Source organism: Oncorhynchus tshawytscha, linkage group LG12, assembly GCF_018296145.1.
Source record: "Oncorhynchus tshawytscha isolate Ot180627B linkage group LG12, Otsh_v2.0, whole genome shotgun sequence".
NCBI lineage: Eukaryota > Metazoa > Chordata > Actinopteri > Salmoniformes > Salmonidae > Oncorhynchus > Oncorhynchus tshawytscha.
In genome coordinates, this window is record NC_056440.1 from 65,223,404 (window position 1) to 65,249,984 (window position 26,581).

At 43.6% G+C, this 26,581-nt stretch overlaps 1 protein-coding gene across 17 annotated transcripts in view; it reads right to left on the bottom strand.

Moving 5' to 3' along the window:
* The window catches only part of mical2a (microtubule associated monooxygenase, calponin and LIM domain containing 2a), a 47,474-nt gene that overhangs the window by 10,037 nt on the left and 10,856 nt on the right, over window positions 1–26,581 (bottom strand). For 16 of the 17 annotated variants that reach the window (XR_002955529.2, XR_006084726.1, XR_006084727.1 and 13 more), the window contains exons 2-15: window positions 22,342–22,722; window positions 12,915–13,122; window positions 12,298–12,414; window positions 10,271–10,372; window positions 8,039–8,194; window positions 7,779–7,879; window positions 6,961–7,218; window positions 6,737–6,852; window positions 6,533–6,659; window positions 6,260–6,356; window positions 2,973–3,120; window positions 1,981–2,180; window positions 405–499; window positions 51–122 (exon numbers count right to left, since the gene is read on the bottom strand). Coding sequence is in view for 14 of the 17 variants with exons in the window: in XM_024440186.2 (XP_024295954.2) it covers window positions 51–122; window positions 405–499; window positions 1,981–2,180; window positions 2,973–3,120; window positions 6,260–6,356; window positions 6,533–6,659; window positions 6,737–6,852; window positions 6,961–7,218; window positions 7,779–7,879; window positions 8,039–8,194; window positions 10,271–10,372; window positions 12,298–12,414; window positions 12,915–13,122; window positions 22,342–22,602 (2,058 nt within the window). In the remaining 3 variants the exon portion in view is untranslated. Of the gene's footprint in view, window positions 1–50; window positions 123–404; window positions 500–1,980; window positions 2,181–2,972; window positions 3,121–6,259; window positions 6,357–6,532; window positions 6,660–6,736; window positions 6,853–6,960; window positions 7,219–7,778; window positions 7,880–8,038; window positions 8,195–10,270; window positions 10,373–12,297; window positions 12,415–12,914; window positions 13,123–16,750; window positions 16,869–22,341; window positions 22,723–26,581 lie in introns of those variants that run through there. The other variant, XM_042330930.1, reaches the window with a different exon arrangement.

Consider the following 26,581-nt stretch of genomic DNA (forward strand, 5'->3'; position numbering starts at 1 on the left):
CGTGCACTTAGAATGTCCTTACGAAATTGTAGTTTGATGGTAATAACTACCTCTTCCAAATAACTGCAGACTTTTCGTCTCCTTTTGTACGTTGGGTCAGTATCTTCTAGCTTCTTCTCATCCTGAAAGAAAACAACCAAGCCATAGTATATGACTAAATATTTCAGACTTCACTCAAAGGTACAAATATTCAACATGAAAGTGAACTATTAAAATAGAGCCCATCTCAAAAAAACTCTAGAAGAATGATCTGTCTTTATACATTTATCTTGTGGAAGGCCCCAATACAGTCCACTTATTCAAATTAAATTACTTTTGAAATGATAACACAGGGAGGCTGAGAGGCTCTCAAGTTGCAGTCGTTATCAATGAAGACAGGCACCTGGAGAGAGGAGTGTGATTACCTTCGGTACCCTTTTTCTTGGTACCAGAACTTTGTTCATACTTCTGACTGCCTTGGAAGGATAGTCTTCACTGTTTTCGTCGGCCCCTCTAGAATCTGCAATGAAACACGAGTACATTGAAAGGTATGATATTTTCCACAGAGCTCAGCCATGAATGCCAAATAAAAGCAATGGCCAATGTGTTTTTACATTACATCTAAAGAAACCTAATATTACTGTGTCGGAAAGAACCGGACGGGGCAAGACCATCTGCTTTTATGAGAAATGCCACCTAATAAACAAAGGGCTTTTTCGTGGAAACCAATACTGAAAACACTTCACTACAGATCATTAGCATGTACACAATTATTGCTAAATAGCACATCATCATTCCGTGGGCAACCAGCTTTGCTGTGGATAGAGGCATATCATGTGACCTCTTAGAAACTAGTACAACTGATGTCCCTGTGGCAATAATATGCTCTCTTCACCTTAGGCATCTCAGACCAGAAACTATCTGGAGTAAGGTGTAGTGTTTTCTCTCCAGGCATCCTAGACCCATACAATATCTGTAAGGTAGCCTGTACTGTGCTGGGCAGATGTGCATTCCTCTCATGCAAGACAACATGACTGATAGGGTTGTGCAACGCAGACCTCCTTTAAAAGGAAGCCAGATGAAATCTCATACCCTCTTTTACACCAGCTCTCTAGAAAGACATAACTTATCTGAAAGAGAGCAGGGGTCAGCCCAGAAAAAAGGGATGAAATAGATTAAAGACAGAGACAGCTTGATATGTAAAAAAAAAAAAAATGTCCCTGGTGAAAACAATACATTGAGAGGCTGGGCTTTTAATACAGTGGACACAGTGGAAGGGCCAGTGACAGTGACGAGGTGTTCAAGCATCAAGTTTCAGGTTGTTTATTAGTAGTATGATCAGGATACACACGGCATACACTGTTCAACGAAATGCTTACTGCAGGTTCCTTCTGGACAATGCAACAACAATAAGAAAGAATAAAAAATGACAATACGAACATCAAGTAAATGGCTCAGTAGAATAGAATAAGTAGAACACAGGAAGGCACAATTTATAGTTCAATATTTACACGCGTTATGGGGAAGGGGGGATTGGGGGGCTAGAATTTAAATTGTGCAGCATTTAGCAATAATAGCAAGAATCTGGTGGCATCCGTTGTGATGTGGTGTAGCATGAATGTGTGTGAGTGGATGTATCTATGGGGGTGCCAGTGCAGAGCAGTAGGACTACATGCCTCTCCACTCTGTCTGCTCAGCAAGTGTTCAGAGCCAAACGCTTCTGCTGCATTTAAAAATAACACTGACATGGGAAGGAGACTTTAAAAAAAGGCCTAATGATATAAAGGGCTGCTACTTCAATCAGACTACATAGAAAACTATGGGATATTTTGTGTGTGTGTGTGTGTGTGTGTGTGTGTGTGTGTGTGTGTGTGTGTGTGTGTGTGTGTGTGTGTGTGTGTGTGTGTGTGTGTGTGTGTGTGTATGAGTGCATATCTGTGTGGGTGTGTGCGGGAGTGAGATCTGTCTGCGGGGGGATGGGGTGAGGGGTGTGAGGCGTACCTGAGACGGGCAGGGGGGTGCCGCGGAACAGCTCGTAGAACTTGGAGAGGTAGGTGACCATTCCAGTCTTGTCTGGTTCCTGATCAGCAGCCATCTCCTTTCCAGTGGCGAAGGGCCGGATGCCAAACTCCCGCTCAGCCAGGTCACATGCCAGCTGGAGGTTGTTAGCCGAATCCTCCTCATTCAGCGAATCAAACTCTCTGAGGGAAACCGATTGAAATGATTTCACGCGATGTTGTTGTAATGTTGTGTGGGTAACTAGGTGAAGGCTTCATAAGACTAAGCTGGCGTCAACATAGAAGTTATGAAACAGTTCTAGTCGAGCAGTGTAGCCCTCACTTCACCACAAAGATGATGTCAGAAATAACAAACTGCCCTAGATACTGAGTGTAACATGTAATACATAGTTATGCTATCCAAACTCCCTTTCACATACTATAGGGTTTCTCTAAAAGCGGTTGTGTCTTCTGTGTGATCTTTTTCGTCACACCTATCAGTAACAGAGAGAGTGAGAGAACAGCCATCAGGAAAAAGGCTCTTCGATGAAGGTCAAATTTCATTCGCACCCACCACTTACATTTACTCTCACACAAAGACGGGCTGTGAGGGAGGGATAGGGGCTTGTGTGTAGAGAGTACACCAGGACATACATTGACATACTTAGATGCCTGGTATACTTTACATTAGACACTCACAGAAGGAGATAATATTACAGCGTGGGTGTAAGATGTTTTGCTATTACTGGTGTCTTGATGTAAATGTTAGCCTAATGAGGAAATTCCCCATTACACAATAGAGACATTTTATGAGGAGCCAGTCTATCGACTTACAATGACGAAGTGCTACATGCCAGGGTGTGACAAGAAGAAGTCTCACACATGGTTTATGAGGAGAAAAGAGTGAGTGCTGAGCTCATTTACAGTTACTGTAAAGTACATGAGGCCAGTCTTACTGTGGTAGTTTACAGGCTAGTTGTGTGTTGCAGTACGTACATGAGGTGGGATCTGAACCGGTGGATGAGGGCACAGAGAGCCAGGCCGCTCTGCCACGAGGTGGTCAGGTCTGTCACGTTCACGTTCCTGTAGCCCTCGGTCTGTTTCTGACACCACGTCAGCAGCCTGCCCGGCCTGATCTCCGACTCTACACACACAGACAGGAACAAGGTGTCCAGTAGGGAGAAAATGGCATGAAAGAGGGAGGCACTACCTAAGCTGGTCCAATAAGAAGAACATAGATGTTTGTCCTCGTCTACCAGTGTATCAGTGTTTTGTCACTTGTCATGTGTTGTGTTTTTGTGGACACCAGGAAGAGTAGCTGATGCTTCTGCGAAAGCTAATGGGGATCCAAATAAGTAAAATACTAAACACAACCCAGCTAATAGCCACCCACCCACTCACCTGGCAACACAACCACAGAGCTAACAGGAAGTGAGATCATAGATGTGGGACAGTGACAGCAGGTGAAGTTAATGAGAGGTAAGACTGATAAGAGGTAAGTTAGAATAGGGGCTGAAGTCTGCATATGACTCTGTTAGGACGTGTTGAACCTGTCTGTCATTGTGTAATAGGACCAATGGTTGTGTAACATGATGTTTAGCGCATTATGTAGAGGCCAGGGTGTGCTTAAAGAGATACAGTATACATGGAGACAAAAATGATGATGGAGACAAAATGAAGACAAAAATCCCATCAGTTTATAATGAGGTCAGTTCTCCTTGAATAACTGCTAGAAACTTTCCAGTATTAATGTTTAACATGAGCCATGGGGCCAAAAATATCTTGAAACGTAACCAGCTAGACTTTGTTAGGTCTGGTATCTGAGAACATCCTGAAGATATCATTGATGCATTTAACTACTAGTGTACCATGTTTTTCCTTTTCACAATACACAGAACCACAGCTTCGGCCTCCAAAAAAAGTATCAATGTAGGGGGGTGGGGGTTGTACCCTATATGACCCTGTCCACAGTCAAGTGGCTCCCACTTCACCAAAACTCTGCTCTCACCATGGATCATTGAAAAACAAACCTCAGAAGGTGACTTATTTCCTAAGCAGAGATTAATGCGGTCCTCAGTCTGACACTCGTGTTAGAGAGAAAAGGTCTGCCTCACCTTAAAGACTTCTGTGGGCCTCTGTCTCAGAACACTCCCAGAGCACAGGGAATGGTTAGAGAACGCACTAGAACTAGAATGGAATGGCTTATCTTCTCCTAACTTTGGGAAAATAGCCACTGAATGGATGAGTGCTGCAGATATTTTAGCCCATGAAACCGAAGGGACTCATCCGTCATCCTTTTCAAATGAGTTACTTGAACCAGTTGAATAGACATCACAGCATGTTCTGTAGGTTGGAGTCATGCACTGGATCAGAGGTACAGTTGAAGTTGGAAGTTTACATACACTTAGGTTGGAGTCATTAAAACTCGTTTTTCAACCACTCCACATATTTCTTGTTAACAAATTATAGTTTTGGCAAGTCGGTTAGGACATCTACTTTGTTCATCACACAAGTATTTTTTCCAACAATTGTTTACAAAATTCAAAAGGCACTCGCACATCTGAGCAATCTAATTTGCAGGTGCATGGCAACAATTGAACAAGGTGAAGGAAAAAGGAAACCGCACACTGCTCTTGATAGTATCACCGATATTTAATAAGCTTACGTATTGGCCACACGGCCTTCGTCAGAGCTTTAATAATTGTTTACAGACAGATTATTTCACTTAGAATTCACTGTATCACAATTCCAGTGGGTCAGAAGTTTACATACACTAAGTTGACTGTGTCTTTAAACAGCTTGGAAAATTTCAGAAAATGATGTCATGGTTTAAGCTTCTGATAGGCCAATTGACATAATTTGAGACAATTGGAGGTGTACCTGTGGATGTATTTCAGGGCCTACCTTCAAACTCAGTGCCTCTTTGCTTGACATCATGGGAAAATCAAAAGAAATCAGCCAAGACCTCAGAAAATAAATTGGAGACCTCCACAAGTCTGGTTCATCCTTGGGAGCAATTTCCAAATGCCTGAAGGTACCACGTTCATCTGTACAAACAATAGTACGCAAGTATAAACACCATGGGACCACACAGCCGTCAAACCACTCAGGAAGGGTTCTGTCTCCTAGAGATGAACGTACTTTGGTGCGAAAAGTGCAAATCAATCCCAGAACAGCAGCAAAGGACCTTGTGAAGATGCTGGAGGAAACAGGTACAAAAGTATCTATACCCACAGTGAAATTAGTTCTATATCGACATAACCTGAAAGGCCGCTCAGCAAGGAAAAAGCCACTGCTCCAAAACCACCATAAAAAGCCAGACTACGGTTTGCAACTGCACATGGGGAAAAAGATCATACTTTAAGGAAAAATGTTCTCTGGTCTGATGAAACAAAAATACAACTGTTTGGCCACTATTGTTATGTTTGGAGGAAAAAGGGGGAAGCTTGCAAGCCAAAGAACACCATCCCAACCGTGAAGGATGGTGGTGGCAGCATCATGTTGTGGGGGTGCTTTGATGCAGGAGGGACTGGTGCACTTGACAAAATAGATGGCAGCATGAGGATGGAAAGTTATGTGTATATATTGAAGAAACATCTCAAGACATCAGTCAGGAAGTTAAAGCTTGGTCGCAAATGGGTCTTCCAAATGGACAATAACCCCAAGCATACTTCCAAAGTCGTGGAAAAATGGCTTAAGGACAACAAAGTCAAGGTATTGGAGTGGCCATCACAAAGCCCTGACCTCAATCCCATAGAAAATTTGTGGGCAGAACTGAAAAAGCGTGTGCGAGCAAGGATTCTACAAACCTGATTCAGTTACACCAGCTCTGTCAGGAGGAATGGGCCAAAATTCACCAAACTTATTGTGGGAAGCTTGTGGAAGGCTACCCAAAACGTTTGACCCAAGTTAAACACTTTAAAGGCAATGCTACCAAATACTAATTGGGTGTATGTGAACTTCTGAACCACTGGGAATGTTATGAAAGAAATAAAAGCTGAAATAAATCACTCTCTCTACTATTATTCTGACATTTCACATTCTTAAAATTAGGTGGTGATCCTAAGTGACCTAAGACAGGGAATTTGTACTCGGATTAAATCTCAAGAATTGTGAAAAACTGAATTTAAATGTATTTGGCTAAGGTATTTGGCTAAGGTACTTGGCTATGTATTTGGCTAAGGTAAACTTCCGACTTCAACTGTAAGTCCATACTAGACACACTGTACTAAATCCTCCCAACTCCAGTCTCCCTGGCCTCTCCTGTATCGTGTGTGGCTCACCTCGTCTGGCCAGGTTCACAGGGCGACGTATTGTACCATTACGTTCCAGAGAGCACGACTTCACTGGCAGCTCTCCATTGATGTACAGGTGACGCACCTGGAAGAAATAACAAAGAGACACAGCTGAGATTTAGGCAGAAGAAGAGATAAGAGATAAGAAGACAAGCACAGTCCATCCTTATTGTGTTAATGTTAAGGGTGAATCTGTTATTGGTGACAGGAAAAAGTGAATACTGCAGTAAACAATGTGATCCTTGAGAATGTCTTTCGTACCTGGTTTTGCCTGACACAGGTGGAGATGAGGTTGGGATACCGAGTCCCAGGGTCAATGGTGTACTGCTCAAAGTTTTTGGCAATGTTTTCCGTGGTTGTCTGCGGCAGAATTCTGTAAAGACTCTCCCTGGAGAAATGCATATATTTAGTGTGTGTGTGTGTGTGTGTGTGTGTGTGTGTACAGTATGTATGCTGACCACTGACCTCTCAGCTAGCACCTCCAGAGGGGTCATGCCCTCAGCCCACCTTTTCACCATCCAGGCTGAGTCAAAAGCAGCCAGGAAGCCTCTCGCACACCCTGTACCCATGGGCCAGAACGGCTGCACACACAGACACATAACAGTACATTTTGCTGAACATGCACATGTAGTTTTTATCATCCAACCATTTTAAAGCATGATTAAACACTGTTGTCACAGCCTCCTCACCTCTAACAAGCTGTCCCCAACCAGTGCCACCAGTAGCTGGCGTCCGAAGCATTCTCTGACTAGCGCTGCGTTCTCCGAAGCATACATGCTGGTGAAGTCAAACATGGCCACGTCCGGCTGGCCACAGGCATTTATGGCAAAGTCCAGCGTGGGAAGCTGGTAGTTGGTACCAAAGTCAGCAGCTTCGCGGGCGTAACCCAGCAGAGCTTCCTGGTTCACATTCGTACTGCTCAGCAGCATCTCTGTGTCTATGTAGTCCTACGAGACAAAGTCAGGGGAATTGTGTTTATGAGAGACCATGACCAAAAGGTCAAAGAGGTTAAATGAGATCCAACATACCCCAGGTGTAACAACAGTTATTCACCTTGTATATTAGAGGACCATTAAAGATGGATGCTTTTTAAATTGTACTGGGACGCCAGTCTCAAAGTCCCACATTGTCTTTATGAATGAATTCATGGGATGACTCATGCAGAACCCTGGCAATTGAAGTGAGAGTGAGCGCTGAGAGGGAGTCATAAGCCAGTGAAATATATGCTCCTTCAGGGATGTTTATAACACTTAGCTTTCATGGATGTCATTGTGGTGCCCGCCCGGCTCATAGGCTGTTCAGCTGGCAGACCACCAAGGATGAGATTCCTCCGACCCAGCACCCTCCTCTATTAACTCCTCACCTCTCCTTCTCTCTCCGCCTCTCTCTCTGTCTTTCTCTTCCTCTCTCTCACACACATCTGAATACAACACTCTCAGACAGCAAGAAAAATCGTCCCGCGTCTGAATCTAGTTGATGATCCCTGATCTAAACAATGTTTGCTCACATGAATGATGACCCCCTTGTCCAGTAGGCTCTGCTTCTTTGCTGTCATGACAAAGTAGTGTGTGTTGTCCTTGTAGTACACAATGTTCTCCAGGTCAATACCTGCAACAAATGACAGACACAGACAGGAAGGTTAAAACACCCCATGATAATGACAGGGTTGAAGATTGCTGATGTTCGACAATGTGTGGATTTAAGTGTATTCTGAGGGAAGTCTGCTCCTCTGGCTGACTCATTGGCTGTGGGGGATCTCAGGCCCACCTGTCTCCTCTTTGAGGTCCAGGAAGAACTTCTGGTTAAAGATGAAGGCCACACCGCTGATCTCCTCCACCTTGGCCTCGGCCGTGGTGTTCCCGTTGACAAAGTTGGCCGTGATGGCGATAGCCAGCTTACCACGGAACTCCTTCCTCTTGAACCCTGAGAGTGAGAGAAAGAGGGGGAGAGAGAAAGAGGGAAAGAGAGAGAGAGAGTGAGAGAGAAAGAGAGACAGGGATGGGATGTTACTATTCTCTGGCCAGGCCTGCAGAGTCATACTGATCCAGAGGAAATCTAGCACTGAGCTGTAATCACAGGCCAGTTATTTTAGGATCAGAGATCTTGTTACCGAGGTGATACTGTTTATACCAGGGGAGCGAAAGCCTCGGCGGGAGAGTTGGGTCAGTACTAAAATGTTCTGATCTAATAAATGTGTTTTCCAGGTTGAATAACTTTCACAACTTCAGGTGGAGTAGAGTGCAGCCACTCCTTACATGAACTGGATTACTGTAAGAGAAGGTGCAGTCTCGTTTTTTTCACGTGAGATTTTAAAATATATATTATTATTGGCTGCGATTGCATACACTTCTGCTATTTAGGATATCAACCACAATAGAACAGAATCAGTTCCTCTTCAGATAGAAACATTGGGGAATTGCTTCTTGCATTAAAGAGTTTATTGCCATCCTCTCACTGATGCTGAAAAGTTTTTTTTGTTAATGGAGACATTTTAGAGGCTCATTTAACATGAACTTTCTGTGCCCATTCCAAGGCAAAACATAACTGCAGACAAGCCTTAAAATAGACTGAAGCATGGGCTCAGACTTTTAATGCCAGACTGCTATTCACTTTGGTTCCTGTTGCTGCTATTCTCACAGTTATGGTTTCATAAAAAGCTGCCTGACTTTTTAAATGACATGCAAAACCTTGCCTTTGTGAAAGAGAATATGGTGATATCATTTTTAAACGTCTCTTTGTGGTGTCAAAGCTCCACCAAAGCTCCTTAAAGCCTGGAAAAGTCAACCAACCACAGCCAATACCCGAGATACTGTATGTCACTGCAGGCTGTATCTCCCACAGGTCACATGTTAGTATGCTTATAACTGTCCTGGGGAAGAGGAGGGTTCTGCACCAAAGCCTTTCAGTGAAAGAAGATACATCCTCATTACTTGTGACTCAGGAAAGAAAGGAGGATGAATGTTCTAATGTGTTCGGCCTCTCTTCCTCCTACTAATGTGCTTCTGAGAGATGCTTTTCTAGGAGGAGGTAGCATTTTAATATGAGCCAGAAATGTTCCATTACGGTCACTGCTATTTCACTGGGACATTTCCCCTCCTCACCTCACTCTTTCCAATGCAGCTGTGTTCCTCTCAGACGATTAACTGGGTACAGAACAGATTGCGGTATATTTAACCCTCCTCTCAGACAGGGCTTGCATGGCAGTTCAAAAGTAGAAGGACTTCTAAAAAGAAAGTTTTCCCCAGGCTTTTCGTCATCCGACGATGACCTAAACGCCTCATTGTTTGGAGACAGAAAATGCCCTTTTTAGGAATAAGCATCTGATGTGGATTGGTGAGGGGATGACAGGCATCTGTGAGGGAGAGTCCAACATGCATGCATCAACTGTTGAACAGCATCCAGATGACGACACACACAGGGCCCAAGATCTTTTTTATTAAGGTACAGAGAGATGGTGTTTTCATGTGTAACCTTGCCCTTTGAAGGAGAGATTAATGACATCACAAAGGGTATCGTTTTACAGAGTTACATTTTATGGCTTCCTAATTTTCGTGGATAAGACTATGCCTTTTTAAATTGATGCTTTTTGTAGCCAAAATACGCAGCTAACAACAATTGTATGTTTCTTAGTTACAGTTGTTAGGCTGTTATCCAGACAAAATAATGATATGAGAAAGGTGTCCTGGATATTATTTGAAACAAGCCACTGTCAACAAAGCTACATAAACATACTTTTCAATATAGAAATTGTGTTTGAAGGCGCTTCAGATAATATCCAACTGCATTTTTAACTTGGAGCTAAATTTAGCTTTGGAGCAAGTAGTGTTTAGTAAACATATTGAGCATCTCAGAGAGAGCCATTCCACGGATGTCATCACATGATATCATATACAGTACCATATCACCATATCCTGTGTCTGGGATCAGATCATTAATGGTATGTAGATATACTCTGCATGGATACAACCCATCACCCTCCCATCCCTCCAGAGTTCTCACCTTCCAGGGTATTTCTCCTCCCATCAGCCCCCACCACCACGTCAAAGTCAATATTAGCCACAGGGTGATCGGCAGGCCTGATCTCAGCTCTCCAGCCAGGCCCTGAAACACAGACAGAGGAGAGGAGGGAGAGCGGGAAGGGAGGAGAGGAGGGAGAGCGGGAAGGGAGGAGAGGAGGGAGAGAAGGTCAGTACAGTTCACAGGGACACACACCTCAAACAAACACACTTATCAGTATACAAGCGGGTAGAGTTCAACCCAGATAGAGAGAATGAGAGGACGTGGGCTAGAGAAACAGACAAAACATTTACTTGGTTGCTCTTTCGGCCTGTTATTTCTGGGGAACAATATTTATGATGCCTATCAACACCAGTGGGGAAAAGGGTTTGCTAATCCTGACAGCTCTCAACCAAGAGGCTGACACAGAGGCCACACACATTGTGTCATTTAGCTCAGCAGACTATACCGTGCTGTAATTATATAAGATGTTGATTAATGTCCGTCTCACTTGTACTGTGTAATTGATACCAGAGCGCTAGCTAGCTACAGTATATAATTCAATATGGTACAGCGTTTTAGCACGTAGTGGATCAAATGTGGTGAATAATGTCAGCCACAGAGGCAGTGTGAGACCCCAGCAGCGTTGGGTTGGCTGTCGATCCGCTGTGTAATATCACCATGTCAAAAATGCATTCCATCATGTCAAGGACACCGAGCACCCTGTGACAGCAAAAGTAGGGGGACCATTCTGTATCCAAATTTAGTAAAGACTCTTGTTTATATCCGTTGGTTGACGTCGCTGTCGAGGAGGCCACATGGGATAGCTAATGACCTCCAGTCCGGGAGTCCAATCAACAAAGCTCTGTAGGAGGGAGGGGGGTCAAGTGTAGAGGTATTTCAGATAGCCAGCCTTTCAGCTCGGCCTCACATCACCACACACCATTCACATCTTGAAGCAGCTAGTACTGTTAAAAGAACTTGGTCGAGGGGGCACGGTTGTAATTACAATGGCTAATCAGCTCTTAATTCACTTCCACAGCCGTAATTTGGCTCTGCTGCTCCTTAAACAAAGCCACTAGGTCTGCTCTGCTCACTGATATTACTGTGTGCTCTGCTCAGCAGCAGCCATAAAATAACATTAGCATCTGGGGAGGTTGCTAACCATTAGCAGCTGAATAGGAATGGTGAAGCAATGATTATGACTTTTAAACATTTGATTTCCATGGCAATGCAAATATCAAATAAAGGGTGATCAATGCACTGCTGTAACAGTGCTGTTGTTTACTGCTGGTTGCCAAGGAGATTCACTGTTGAATGGGGGAGGCAGAACTACTCTAACAGGTACTAGTTATGGACTGCAGTAACTCCCTGTAGCTCAAGGTACAGTGATGTAAAGCAGCAGAATGCTATGGTGTGGGAGAGAATATACTGTGTTGGGATCCTCTGGGCAGCCACATACAGATGTGGGATCTTAATTTGATCAACCTGTTGCAGGAGAACTTCCCTGCAATGCATGAAATGTTATACTTCTATCAACTTGTAGAGGTTTTTCAAAAGGATTCTGAAGTTTGTAATTTCCACTTCGAAATTTCAGACTGAATTTTCCCTTAAGAAAAATGTATCAACCTCTAAAAAAAATTTCATTAATTATAATCCACATAATAATTCCCATTTCCTGTTGCTGCAGGATTAGTTTCCTGCTGTAGCAAATTGGATCAAATTAAAATCCTACATCTGTAACAGTCTTACTGACTGTTGCAAAGCTCATGTTAAGGTGCACTGTTGATGTTCTCCAAATGCATTGCATAAAGCCCTTCAACCCCAACTAGCCTGTCTGATATTGAAAGTCTGGTCCCAAATGCTGTAACCTAGCCCTTGCCTGAACCCTGAACTACATCCAAAAGACCTGGAAGGGTGAGCAGAAAGGAGCAGGGAAGATGGGTTGATGGGTACTAGGCCAATGTTGATGGATTTCAATGGACATATAGCTACTGCAAGTGATGGCCTGTAAGTGGACTGTCACTCACCGTCATTCTCCTGGTTCTCTGGAGGTTCCAGCAGCTTGACAAACTCCACATTGACGTGGAACTCCACAGCTGCGAGCAGGGCGATCTTCAGCAGCATGAGCTGGAGCTGACGAATACCTGGCAAACAAAGACAAGAATCAGGGGGTCTAAGAACCATGCAAGAAACTCAGCTGGATTTTCTGGCTTATCTAATACAGTACCTAGTACATGCACACTGCACAAGCATCCATGCATTTACACATTATACACACACTTGACAGCTGTAGAAAGATTTGCTTTTAACAGCAGCAGTTGGCAGCTCTATTTTGTATCTCTGTAGCTAAGAGCAGGTGGAAGGTTCACCTTCCATGGCTCACAACCTTGACATTATGCAACGGAAGGTATTGGCAGCATCAAGGCTACCAGACAAAAAATAGCTTTGGAGGGGAATAGGATACAATAGCATAATCATAAGCTAAGAACATGAATCCAACAATATCGATAAGCAAAATATTACGTTGCAAAAGTAAGTACATGTCGGGCTATGGGAATTGGCTGTTATTAATAACAACTGTTATGGCTGTACGGGCGGAAAGGTTTCCTGGTGAGATGTTTACTCCACATGTAAAGGTGCTTACTGATGTGGTCTATGGCTCCAGCACAGAATTTGCCATAGAACTTCTTAGCCCCGAGGCCCTTGAGGTCGTGGATGGTGTAGGGCCACAGGTGCAGCACGTTGTTCCTGGAGAAGGTGTCCCTCTTCTCAATCACCACCACCTTGGCCCCCAGCAGAGCCAGCTCGATTGCCGTCCGCAAGCCACATGGGCCTCCCCCGATGATAAGGCACTGCAGGGACAAGAATGACAGAGGGACACCATTATCATTATGAGTGCAAATAAATAGGACTCAAAATTGTATTTCAGTCACATTTCTGTCACACAAAATGCAATACATGTCACGATGTCGGTTCCTCTCCTTGTTAGGGCAGCGCTCGGCGCTCGGTGTCGCCGGTCTTCTAGCCATCATCGATCCACTTTTCATTTTCCTTTTGTTTTGTCTTGTCTTCCCACACACCTGGTCTCAATTCCCTCAGTACATGTTGTGTATTTAACCCTCTGTTCCCCCCATGTCTTTGTGCGTAATTGTTTATTGTAAGTGCATGTGCACGTTTTCTCTGGTGCGCGACGGGTTTTGTACCCATTTGTTTGTTGTTCTGGTTTCTGGTGGTTTTATGAATAAAACTGCTCCGTTGATTACCCAGTTTACGCACTCCCTTACAATACATGTGCACATCATAACCATATGCCTGCCAAAGAGATCATATACTGTATACGTGCCTTATCACCATAATAAATAATACTTACTGAAAATAGAATCATTGTTTAAACATGTAGACATACTCAATAGCAGATGAAATATGAGGGGATGAGTTGATGAGTGTTTACTGTATATTGCCAAGTAAACAGACAGAGTGTCTAGGGTAGATGTTTATGGTGACAGTATGTTGTGTGTTACTCTGACCCAGGGCTGGGAGAGTATGTGTCATTACCTCAACAGTAGATCCTTATTACAGCCTAGTCATATCAAAGACATGATTCATGCATCTGCCTCACTCAAATATGCATGAAGTCAGTTATTTTGGGTTAAAGGATCCTTCTGAGAATGTGTGGTGAGAAGGGACTTTTTGGGGGTGTTAGTTCTTCTGAGGAATCATCTCACTGTCCAACCACTCCTGAGTCAGACAGTAGCCCCTGCTGTGCCCAACGAGTTCGGCTGCTTCCTGTTTCCTTAACCTTATAACCAATCAGAGCCTCTCTCGACCAGGCTCAGCTAACTCAGCCCACTGTGACCTTTTCATTTCACATACCTTATTTCCTCCCCAGCCCAGTCAACCCACACACCTGACCTCTAAATCCCCAGCAGTATATTTGAACAGCAGGACTCACTTCCTGTCACCCTGTGTGTCTGCCTGAAGGGCCACAGGAACTCCCATGTGTCACTCCGATCAGTATTGTGACACGGTCGTGTTTCAGCCCCAGCCTCAGGGGCCTTATCATGTTTGTATACTGTGGCTCTGTGCTGAATGGGGTATACTCTCTCTCTTTTTCTCTAGCTCTCTATCCTTCTCTCTCTCTCGTTCTCCCACTCGCTCTCCTTCACTTTCTCTCCCACCTCTATTCCCGCCCCTTTCTCTCTCTCCCGCTCTGTCCCAGGGTGCTGTTTACAGAGCTAAACGTGGCAGCTGCCCAGATCACACCATAAATGGTACCGCTGCTCCCGGCAATAAAAATATGATTGAGCTTTAGTCATTCTGTTTTCTCATTCTACGTGTGTGAGTCTGCTGCCAGGGTGTCATCAGGAGGCGAAGGAGAACATAACATTAGCAGCCTAGGGGTAAGAGTTTGAGGTATTCAATACTCATCAGGTATACTAGTCAAACCCAGGTGTCTGGACAGGCCTGGCCCAGTTCTTTTCATCACGAGGAGTGATTAAAGTGAATGGGCTCTTTAACCATTGTCAGGAGAATAAGACAGTCACCGAGACGTGCCAGGTGTGTTAAGCATCACCGCCACAGAGGAAAAAGAAAAAAAACATGTGGAACAATGCCTTATTCACAAACACAGAACAACATCAGCTCAGTTTATTCAGATGTGCCTAACTACACAATCCCACAATGTGGGGAATTATCAAACCTGATATGAGCTAGATAATCACTATCAAAGCACTACTTTTGTTTTAGTCTGTCTCTATGGTGCTATGAGAGATGAGCGGTTTGTTTTTCCTGTTTCTATGCGATGCTGTGTTATCGCAGATGGGAGGGCTTCCTGAGGGCCCACTGCAGTTCTGCTGAGTCAGACCACAGCTACTTCCTGTCTGTCCCCCACCTGTGACCTCACCCCCTCACCAGGAGTGTGACCTCACCCCACCTCACCTTTCACTTCTCTCCCGTTCATTACTTACTGCACCTGGAGCCCTATTAGCTGTCAATCAAATCAAAATGAAATTAAAGTTTATTGGCCATGTACACAGTTTATCATACTCAGATCATGCAGAATGTAGACTGGAGGCCAACTCAAACATGCTTATCAAAATGGAAAGTGGACATCAGGCAGTTGGTAATTATTTTCTCCTAGAATCCTGATCAATCTATAGAGCTCAAGACTATAGGATACTGCTGAACCAAGCATTATCCTCCATAACTGTACTGTTTTTGAATGAGTACAAATTACTTGTTATACTCTACGGAGAATAGTATGTCCTCTAAGGTCATAGGCATTGACTGGTGGTCTCCAGTGTGTCCAGTGTGTTCATGCTGCCAGCCAGGTTAGATTGACAGGAACACCACCCAACACTGGGCTGAGTGGAGCTCCTTAACACACATGCTTATTCTGGCTTCACCGGAGTAAAACAAACTGACTGTGTGTGTGAGTGAGCGAGCGAGCGGAGCCTGTGCACCTGCAGACATGATGTGATGCCTCACTAGCTTGGCTCAGCGCATGGTGGTGGCTCACGCTGTTTTGGGACAAAACGTCAGACTCAAGGTACTCAATCAACTGAGAGAGACCACCGGGAGAGCCACAACATGAACTGGCAACCCTCGCAGACAGCCATCTGGGTTTTCATGGGAATTAGAAGAGGAGAAAAGGTGCAATACTCCTGTCTGAGCATGAAATAGGCCTGAGAAACAGGCAATGAGGGCACAGTGTGTCTCTGAACTTTCAAATCATACCGTAGAAGGTTCCATACAGTGAATTATTTGCTCAGTGGAAGCACACTTTTCCACAGCATCAAACCATATAATTAAGGGATGTCAAGAGAGGATGCCAAGCATGGAAATGTTGATGACACACTGTTCAATGATGGGCCATCTAGGTTGAGATTTACGAGCATTACATAGACAACCTGTTATAGAGGAGAGCTCCTCTACAATGAGGGGGGAAATACAGTAGGAAATCCATCTTTAATGCTAACCCGCATTCAGTGGGTTGTGAAGTAAAGAGTTTGTGTCTTCACTGTAGTTTAGTCTAAAGGGCAGGAGACGGGGGAACTGAACAGTGTAATAAACACCAACACAATGAAAATGTTTCCATGTGCTTCATACATGAGGTATGTGCCAACATGATACAGGCATAACAGTTCACACAAGAAAAAGGAAATGAAATGTAACACTTGTGATTGAAGGTATTTCATGAATGCCCAAACCATTACAAACATATTACATAGCTCAAGGAGAATTACATTTGCACAACGGAGACTACAAACTATCAGGCTATTTGCCATTTCATTTAATTAGGCTATTACTGCAATAATTGTATATGTCATAATGTGGAGTTAGAGTGCCTAATAATTAGAGGGCTTACTTTGTAATTGTGATGTAGAAATGCAGAGAACACACAAATCAGATCCTCAATAGAAAACAGTGTCTGTATTTTGCTGAGGTATACTGGCGCTGAAGTGCAGGTCAGGAGCTCACCTTCAGGACATAGCCGGTCCAAATAGTTTCCATAGAATCTGGCACTGGACAGCGGCACCGCCCTGGAAAACTAACCGCCTCTCTCACTGGGCCTCTTCCCACTTCAGCTCACTTCTCCAGACCTCTCGGATGAGACGAGCACAAAGCAACTCTGACACTATTAAAATAAGCTTGTCAGATCTCGGGCTCAAGAAGCCACTTCAATAGGCCTAAAGCACTTACATTTAACAGCATCATCAGGGAAAGAGACTAAGCCCAGTAACATGTGTCCTATGACCATTCTGTTCAGTGTATCTGCTTCATATTTAAAAAACATTCATATGGGCCTTCATTGTGTTCCTCATTAAAAACATATGTAGAAGAAACCAACAGTACGTGTGTGTCATTAGCATTATAGCCAGCTGTATGCAGTAACAAACTGGGGATGACTTCATATCCTATACAGATTGTAGCTCCAGCAGGCATTTGGAAGCTGGGTGAGGAATGCTATCACGTTATTATTCTCTGTGAACCACCACCAAAGCCTAACTCAACGGTTACGTCATCCACTCCTTGTGAAGAAAGTAAAGTAATTTATCAAGTTGTGGCAGATGGGCTGCAATTAATCACAACAGGAGAGCCATATACTGTACCACTATCTGTGGGAGATGTCCGTCAATCATTTTACGCCTTAAATCTCCTATTCTGTAAAGAGACTTCAAACAAAAGAAGTGAGGGTAAGTTGAATTCTGGCCTACGTTTTTTACAAGGTCGTTTCTCCTTCACAAAATACACTTCCATCCACACAGCCAGAGTAATGAAATACTTATGTGAGTCTCTCCTACTGTACCAACAGTATGGTTAATTACCCAGAACTCAGAGACTGTACTGTACATCTGTTTCATTACTTTGATCAATAAGGCCATTCTACGCTGTCCTGTGGCTTGTCAGACTGAGGAATCCTAGCTGAAACTATTTGGCACGGGACTAAAGACAATCAGACACTTTAATGAAGGGTTCAATAGAACTGGGATAGCACCTAATCATGGCATACTCTCAGATCAAGGGGGTATATGGTGTTCCAACCTGCTTTATAGTTGGTATCAGAGAGAACTAGTAAAACCTGGCTTATTTTGGATAACTTAAAACACACTTTAATAATATCTGGGCAGGGTTCCAACCCTTCAGGAGGGCCCATTAAAAAACACCACCCTCTCAGTAGAACTAAGAAAAATAATCACACTTGCTGAGTGATGCTGTCTGTGGCTGTGTGTTATGAAAGCATTTTGGTGACTGATTGCGGGTGCTGTGTAGCTTTGTAATGCACCATTCTGCCAAGCTGAAAGGGGCAAGGCTCTGTAGAGCTGTGGATGAGGAGGGATGAGGATAGTGCTGAAGAGAGTTACCGTAAAGGTGTTGGTATGCTTCCCAGCCAAAACAGTTCGGAAGAGTTTGTGCATATACTATGATGACATTTTGTGGCGTTTGTACGTTTTGGACTTCAGTGAGGGTTTTTTCATCTGTTCGGGCACAATTAGAAAAATACTGCATCTGCACCCAAACATCTAAGTTAGATGTAAAATTGCGCGTATAAGATCTCCTCTGAAAAAATGTCAAAATGAATGACAGATTTGTTGAGTTATCTTAGATTAATTCTGACTATATTGAGGAAGTATATATTGGCTATGGGGTCTAAACCACACTGCACACTGCCCTAACCCATCTGGACAAGAGGAATACCTATGCGAGAATGCTGTTCATCGACTACAGCTCAGAATTTAACACCATAGTACCCTCCAAACTCGTCATCAAGCTCGAGAACCTGGGTCTCGACCCCGCCCTGTGCAACTGGCTACTGGACTTCCTGACGGGCCGCCCCGTAGGTAACAACATCTCCACCCCGCTGATCCTTAACACGTTGGCCCCACAAGGGTGCGTTCTGAGCCCTCTCCTGTACTCCCTGTTCACCCACGGCTGCATGGCCACGCATGCCTCCAACTCAATCATCAAGTTTGCGGACGACACAACAGTGGTGGGCTTGATTACCAACAACGACGAGACGTCCTACAGGGAGGAGGTGAGGGCCCTCGGAGTGTGGTGTCAGGAAAATAACCTCACACTCAACGTCAACAAAACAAAGGAGAAGATGATTGTGGACTTCAGGAAACAGCAGAGGAAGCACCCCCCTATCCACATCGACAGGACAGTAGTGGAGAGGGTAGTAAGTTTTAAGTTCCTCGGCATACACATCACGGACAAACTGAATTGGTCCACCCACACAGACAGCGTTGTGAAGAAGGCGCAGCAGCGCCTCTTCAACCTCAGGAGGCTGAAGAAATTTGGCTTGTCACCAAAAGCACTCACAAACTTCTACAGATGCACAATCGAGAGCATCCTGTCGGCTGTATCACCGCCTGGTATGGCAACTGCTCCGCCCACAACCGTAAGGCTCTCCAGAGGGTAGTGAGGTCTGCACAACGCATCACCAGGAGCAAACTACCTGCCCTCCAGGACACCTACACCACACGATGTCACAGGAAGGCCATAAAGATCATCAAGGACAACAACCACTCGAGCCACTGCCTGTTCACCCAGGTGCATCAAAGCAGGGACCAACTGACTGAAAAACAGCTTCTATCTCAAGGCCATCAGACTGTTAAACAGCCACCACTAACATTGAGTGGCTGCTGCCAACATACTGACTCAACTCCAGCCACTTTAATAATGGGAATTGATGGAAATGTATGTAAAAATGTATCACTAGCCACTTTAAACAATGCCACTTAATATAATGTTTACATACCCTACATTACTCATCTCATATGTATATGTATATGTATATGTATATACTGTACTCATTTAAACTGCGGTATATTGCTGCATCTACTGCATCTTGCCATCTTTATGTAATACATGTATCACTAGCCACTTTAAACTATGCCACTTTATGTTTATATACCCTACATTACTCATCTCATATGTATATACTGTACTCTATACCATCTACTGCATCTTGCCTATGCCGTTCTGTACCATCACTCATTCATATATCTTTATGTTCATATTCTTTATCCCTTTACTGTGTATAAGGTAGTAGTTGTGGAATTGTTAGGTTAGATTACACTTTGGTTATTACTGCATTGTCGGAACTAGAAGCACAAGCATTTCGCTACACTCGCATTAACATCTGCTAACCATGTGTATGTGACAAATAAAATTGGATTTGATTTGATTTGAAAATGTACACTTGAAGTCGGAAGTTTACATACACTTAGGTTGGAGTCATTAAAACTCGTTTTTCAACCACTCCACAAATTTCTTGTTAACAAACTACAGTCTTTGTACATGACACAAGTCATTTTTCCAGCAATTGTTTACAGACAGATTAATTCACTTAAAATTCACTGTATCACAATTCCAGTGGGTCAGAAGTTTACATACACTATGTTGACTGTGCCTTTAAACTTTGAAAAATTCCAGAAAATTATGTCATGGTTTAAGAAGCTTCTGATAGGGTAATTGACATAATTTGAGTCAATTGGAGGTGTACCTGTAGGTGTATTTCAAGGCCTGGTTCATCCTTGGGAGCAGTTGCCAAACGCCTGAAGGTACTACGTTCATCTGTACAAACAATAGTATGCAAGTATAAACACCATGGGACCACGCAGCCATCATACCGCTCAGGAAGGAAATGCGTTCATTCTCCAAGAGATGAATGTACTTTGATGCGAAAAGTACAAATCAATCCCAGAACAACAGCAAAGGAACTTGTGAAGATGCTGGAGGAAACAGGTACAAAAGTATCTATATCCACAGTAAAACGAGTCCTATATTGACATAACCTGAAAGGCTGCTCAGCAAGGAAGAAGCCACTACTCCAAAACCTCCATAAAAAAGCCAGACAACAGTTTGCAACTGCACATGGGGACAAAGATCATACTTTTTGGAGAAATGTCCTCTGGTCTGATGAAGATGAAACAAAAATAGAACTGTTTGGCCATTATGACCATCATTATGTTTGGAGGAAAAAGGGGAGGCTTGCAAGCTGAAGAACACCATCCCAACCGTGAAGCACGGGGGTGGCAGCATCATGTTGTGGGGGTGCTTTGCTGCAGGAGGGACTGGTGCACCTCACAAAATAGATGGCATCATGAGGATGGAAAATTATGTGTATATATTGAAGCAACATCTCAAGACATCAGTCAGGAAGTTAAAGCTTGGTTGCAAATGGGTCTTCCAAATGGACAATGAGCCCAAGCATACTTCCAAAGTTGTGGAAAAATGGCTTAAGGACAACAAAGTCAAGGTATTGGAGTGGCCATCACAAAGCCCTGACCTCAATCCCATAGAAAATTTGTGGGCAGAACTGAAAAAGCATGTGCGAGCAAGGAGGCCTACAAACCTGGACAAAATTCACCCAACTTATTGTGGGAAGCTTGTGGAAGCTACCCAAAACGTTTGACCAAAGCTAAACAATTTTAAGGCAATGCTACCAAATTGAGTGTATGTAAACTTCTGACACACTGGGAATGTGATGAAAAAAATAAAAGCTGAAATAAATCATTCTCTCTACTATTATTCTGACATTTCACATTCTTAAAAAAAGTGGTGATCCTAACTGACCTAAGACAGGGAATTTTTATTAGGATTAAATGTCAGGAATTGTGAAAATCGGAGTTTAAATGTATTTGGTTAAGGTGTATGTAAACTTCCAACTTCAACTGTACAAACAGTACCAATGCTGCTTTTTTCTAGTTTTTTCTAGCTTTTCAAGAGAAGGTTCAAGAGAAGGCTAGGCGCCAACCGAACTGAAGCATGCTGATGCTTTAAGTGTCTGTGTGTGTTTGATTGTGTGTGTGTGTGTGTGTGTGTGTGTGTGTGTGTGTGTGTGTGTGTGTGTGTGTGTGTGTGTGTGTGTGTGTGTGTGTGTGTGTGTGTGTGTGTGTGTGCGTGCGTGCGTGCGTGCGTGAGTGCGTCCGTGCATGCATGTGCATTTGTGAACATACGTTTGTAAATACTAAGATGAAATTTGAGTTCTGTCTGATCAGAAGAACACACCTTCTCAGCTGTTTATATGCTCCAACTGCAGTAAAGGATAGTAGCTGATTTAATGTGTCCTGACAGGTACAGTTTAAAGTGATGACCATGACGTTGCCTAAGTCACTACTCTCCCTATAACAGAGCACTTCTCTACTAAGAATAGACAAACTGCCGATTGTCTAAAACCGATTATAGCCGGGAAAAAGTTGGAGAATCAGTCACACCTGTCACTATTGTGACTTGAATCCTGATTAATCATAAGTCCAATGGGTCAGACCAGTCATACAACTCACAGCTACACAAAGAGAAGTGAAATGCATAACATTCATAAATATTACTTCCACATGAATATATTGGGATCTTATTTCAAACTACTGTAGAGTGTGCACTGTGCAGTCAAGACAATTTTCACACTGATGGTCTTGTAGTTCTTTGTCTCTTTTATCTCCAAAGACTTCCATGCAACAGAGCTCCGTCTACAGTGTGCACATAACACCAGAGGAAAAACAACACCTCTGTATGATGCAAAGCAAGTGTCCCTCGAATGTCATGGTGAGTGGCTGTTAGCTTACCTTGGTGCCCACACAGGCTTGGCCCTTCTTGTACTCCTTGTGGCAGGTTCTCTTGTCCAGCTTGGTCCAGAGGGCTTTGGCCCTCCAGGATGTGAGCCTGGTCTTCAGACTACAGTAGAACGTCTCATGGTCCTGAGGGTCTAGATCCAGCAGCCTGCACAGGAGGTTGAAGGACTGCAGGGTGCCCTTACAGGTGGAGGCCTGGATGAAGTTCTCAAACAGCTTCCCTGCCTGGTCCTTCTCCTCCTCTGTCTCCCCCATCTTTCCCAGGAGGAGTGCAGGGTGCTTGGCTGGTGCTGGCTTGCCTTTCCTCCTCTCTCGCTCTCCCCCAGCTGTCTCAGTGGCTACACCCACAGCCTGGCCCCCATGGTCATGCCCAATCTGAGGAGGTACAGAGAAAACATATTGAGTCGGATGTCATCGCACGGCCTTTAGAAGTGCAGAATCCTTATCAGATGGCTTTATGGAACATTGGGAGAAAAAAATTAAACAGTCAAGTTTTGGACAGGAAAAGGCACAACCCTCGCTAACCATTCTTAGTTTTATTATTTACGTTTAAAAGTTTGATGTTTCGGCCTTCAATGGCCTTCTTCAGAGTAATCACAGAGGGAATAGACAAGTTCATATAGTGCATGGGGAAGACAATTAGGGAAACAGTCAATTAACCAGCCTGCAACAATCACTGATTTTCTACAGAACTGTTTTCATTGTATGTATTTTACTTCAAATCACTGACTTATATTTCCAGTGTAAGAATAGATGTGTTTGAGCTCTCAAAGAAAGCATTTTTATTTTCTGACAAACTAATACAGCATGCCATACTAACTGATTGTATCTAGATAGATCCTGGGATAATGATTGTCTTCATTTCTGGTCAACAATGGACTGTGGAAGAGTGCACATTTCCAAAAGTCAATGCCAAATGTTCAAAATCTCAAAATAGAAACGTGTTTCAAAACATACAGTGTTCCCATTTCTAGGAACTAAATGAAATACAGGAGGTCATGCAGTAACACAGAGAATATCAACACAATAAGGAATCATGGTTTCCATCTACAAAGTACAGTGCATTTCAATCTAATGACCAAATCTATGGATAAAAATACCAGACAGCTCAGTGAGGTCAGACAGTTCGGCCCATGCCTGTTCGCACATCACTGACTTGGCACTAGTGGACATGGACATACTGCTAAGCAGGGAGAAAAAAGTGCTTGTCTTGCGGCTGGAAACTGGACAGAGGTTCATTTTTTTCATCCGCAGAAGGGGGACACCTACCCCTGGATATACTACCTAGAGTTGTAGACTAGTCTCATAGGTCTACATTACATAGTAAATGTACATCTGGGACACTCAAATTAGTATGAGTGATATGCACTAATTAGCAACTTTGCAACTACTTACTACTTTTTAGGTACTTTGCAATTACTTAGCATTTTAGCTAACCCTAACCCTAACCTAACTCCTTACCTTAACCCTAACCACTTAAAAAACGAATGTTAGCATTAGCCACCTAGCTAATGTTAGCCAAAACAAATGTGAATTTGTAACATATTAGAGGTTTTGCAAATGCGTAACATGTTGTACGTTTTGCAAATTCATAACATATTGTACAAAATGCAATACGTAACTTATCATACAAATTGTAATTCTTAACATATCATACAACATCCACAAATGAATACATACCATATGAAACGTAACACATACTAAATGTAATGTCTCGAATTTAAATGACAGAATAATAAGAAATGCTCTGAGACCATGTTGAGAGTTGTGTTTGTTTGTTTGTTCGCTCCCCTATAGGATTTCAAAGCCATTGAATTCCCTGTGATAATATTGATGTCTCGACAGGTCCGAAGGATAAAAGTGAAACAGAATATTAGTTTGAGGACAACCTCTCTGTATCATTGAGTGGCCAGGATGGTACTCAGGCCACACCTTAACTGAGAGAGACCAAAAACTCTTAATTAATTATGAATGAGGCTTACATATGCTTACTTTTACTTGTAGCATTACCCTCACACACCATATATTGAAAAATGAAACTGACACTAGAAAAATAACCTAATCCCCTCTTTCAAAAACCACTAATCAAACATTTGAAAAGCACGCCAGGGAATCCACACCAGAGCACAACATAAAAGCAAAACATAGAAACCTCTCCTAAAATATGGGAATGTTTTGGGTGGAGATCATGGCTTCTGTGAGGTTTGGGAACAGCAGACCTTTGCTATTCAAATCATCCATGGAGAGGGCTGAGCTGTGCTGGACTTGGCCAGGGGAGAGGTGAACCCAGCCCAGCAGGTCCTGCTGCAGTGCAGTCCCCCACTCTCCACCTCCACCCCAACTAACACCACAGGGTCTGGGGGAGGTACACTATATATACAAACGTGTGTGAACACCGCTTCAAATGAGTGGATTCGGCTATTTCAGCCACACCCGTTGCTGACAGGTGTATAAAATTGAGCACACCGCCATGTAATCTCCATAGACAAACATTGGCAGTAGAATGACCTGTACTGAAGAGCTGAGTGACATTCAACCTGGCACCGTCATAGGATGCCACCTTTCCAACAAGTCAGTTCGTCAACTTTCTGCCCTGCTGGAGTTGCCCCGGTAAACTGTAAGTGGTGTTATTTTGAAGTGGAAACGTCTATGGGCAACAACAACTCAGCCGCGAAGTGGTAGGTCACACAAGCTCACAGAATGGGACCGCCAAGTGTTAAAGCACGTAGCTTCACTAGTTCCAAACTGCCTCTGGAAGCAAAGTCAGCACAATAATTGTTCGTCGGGAGCTTCATGAAATGGGTTTCCATGGCTGAGCAGCCACACACAAGCCTAAGATCACCATGCACAATGCCAAGCGTCGGTTGGAGTGGTGAAGAGCTCACCACTCTGGAGCAGTGTAATCGCATTATCTAGAGTGATGAATCACGCTTCACCATCTGGCAGTCCGACGGATGAATTTAGGTTTGGGGGATGCCAGGAGAACTCTACCTGCCCGAATGCATAGTGCCAACTGTAAAGTTTGGTGGAGGAGGAATAATGGTCTGGGGCTGTTTTTTATGGTTCCGGCTAGACCCCTTAGTTCCAGTGAAGGGAAATCTTAACGCTACATCATACAATAACATTCTAGACAATTCTGTGCTTCCAACTTTGTGGCAACAGTTTGGGGAAGGACCTTTCTTGTTTCAGCATGACAATGCCCCCGTGCACAAAGCGAGGTCCATACAGAAATGTCGAGATCGGTGTGGAAGAGCTTGACTGGCCTGCACAAAGTTCTGACCTAAACACTATCGAACACCATTGGGATGACTTGGAACACCGACTGCGAGCCAGGCCTAATCGCCCAATATCAGTGCCCAACCTCACTAATGCTCTTGTGGCTGAATGGAAGCAAGTCCCCGCAGCAATGTTCGAACATCTAGTGGAAAGCCTTCCCAGAAGAGTGGAGGCTGTTAGAACAGCAAAGGGTCATTCATGTAGTGTATCTGCTCTGCTGCCTACTGGAGTTGGTCCGAGTGACACCAGCTCTCCTCTTCCACTGTGCAGCAGCTGATCGATATGCCATCTGTCCATTAAGAAAAGTGTTATTATGTCACTGACACATTTTTATTTAACCAGGCAAGTCAGTTAAGAACAAATACTTATTTTCAATGACAGCCTAGGAACAGTGTGTTAACTGCCTGTTCAGGGGCAGAAGAACAGATTTGTACATTGTCAGCTCGGGGGTTTGAACTTGCAACCTTCCGGTTACTAGTCCAATGCGCTAACCACTAGGCTACCCTGCCGCCCCTCAAATGATAAGCAACTCCACATGGGAGGTGTTAGCTTGGAGCAAAGATACATGAGACTTCTGTTGTCAAGTCCTTGAACCAAGTCTTGGTTCTCAGACAGCTTTCAGTGAAGCATTTTGGGAAACAACTCTAAATTGGCACACTTAAAGGAAAAATCTTTAGGTATTAGTCCACTGTTGATACAGTCTCAAAATGTTTTGCATGTCAGCAGTTGAGTTTTCAAGATATAGGATTTTCAAGGAGCAAAGTGTCACTCATGATGATGCATTTTGGGACTGTATTACCGTGGGCTAATTTAAAAAAAGAACAAAATACAGTTTGAAAGGATTTTCCCTGGAACATGAGCACTATTTGTGGTCACTGGAAACATGCCAGTTCTCATACAAACAAAATCATTCTATCTTACAGAATCCTGTTTGGCCCAAACTAGCTGTATATTTTGC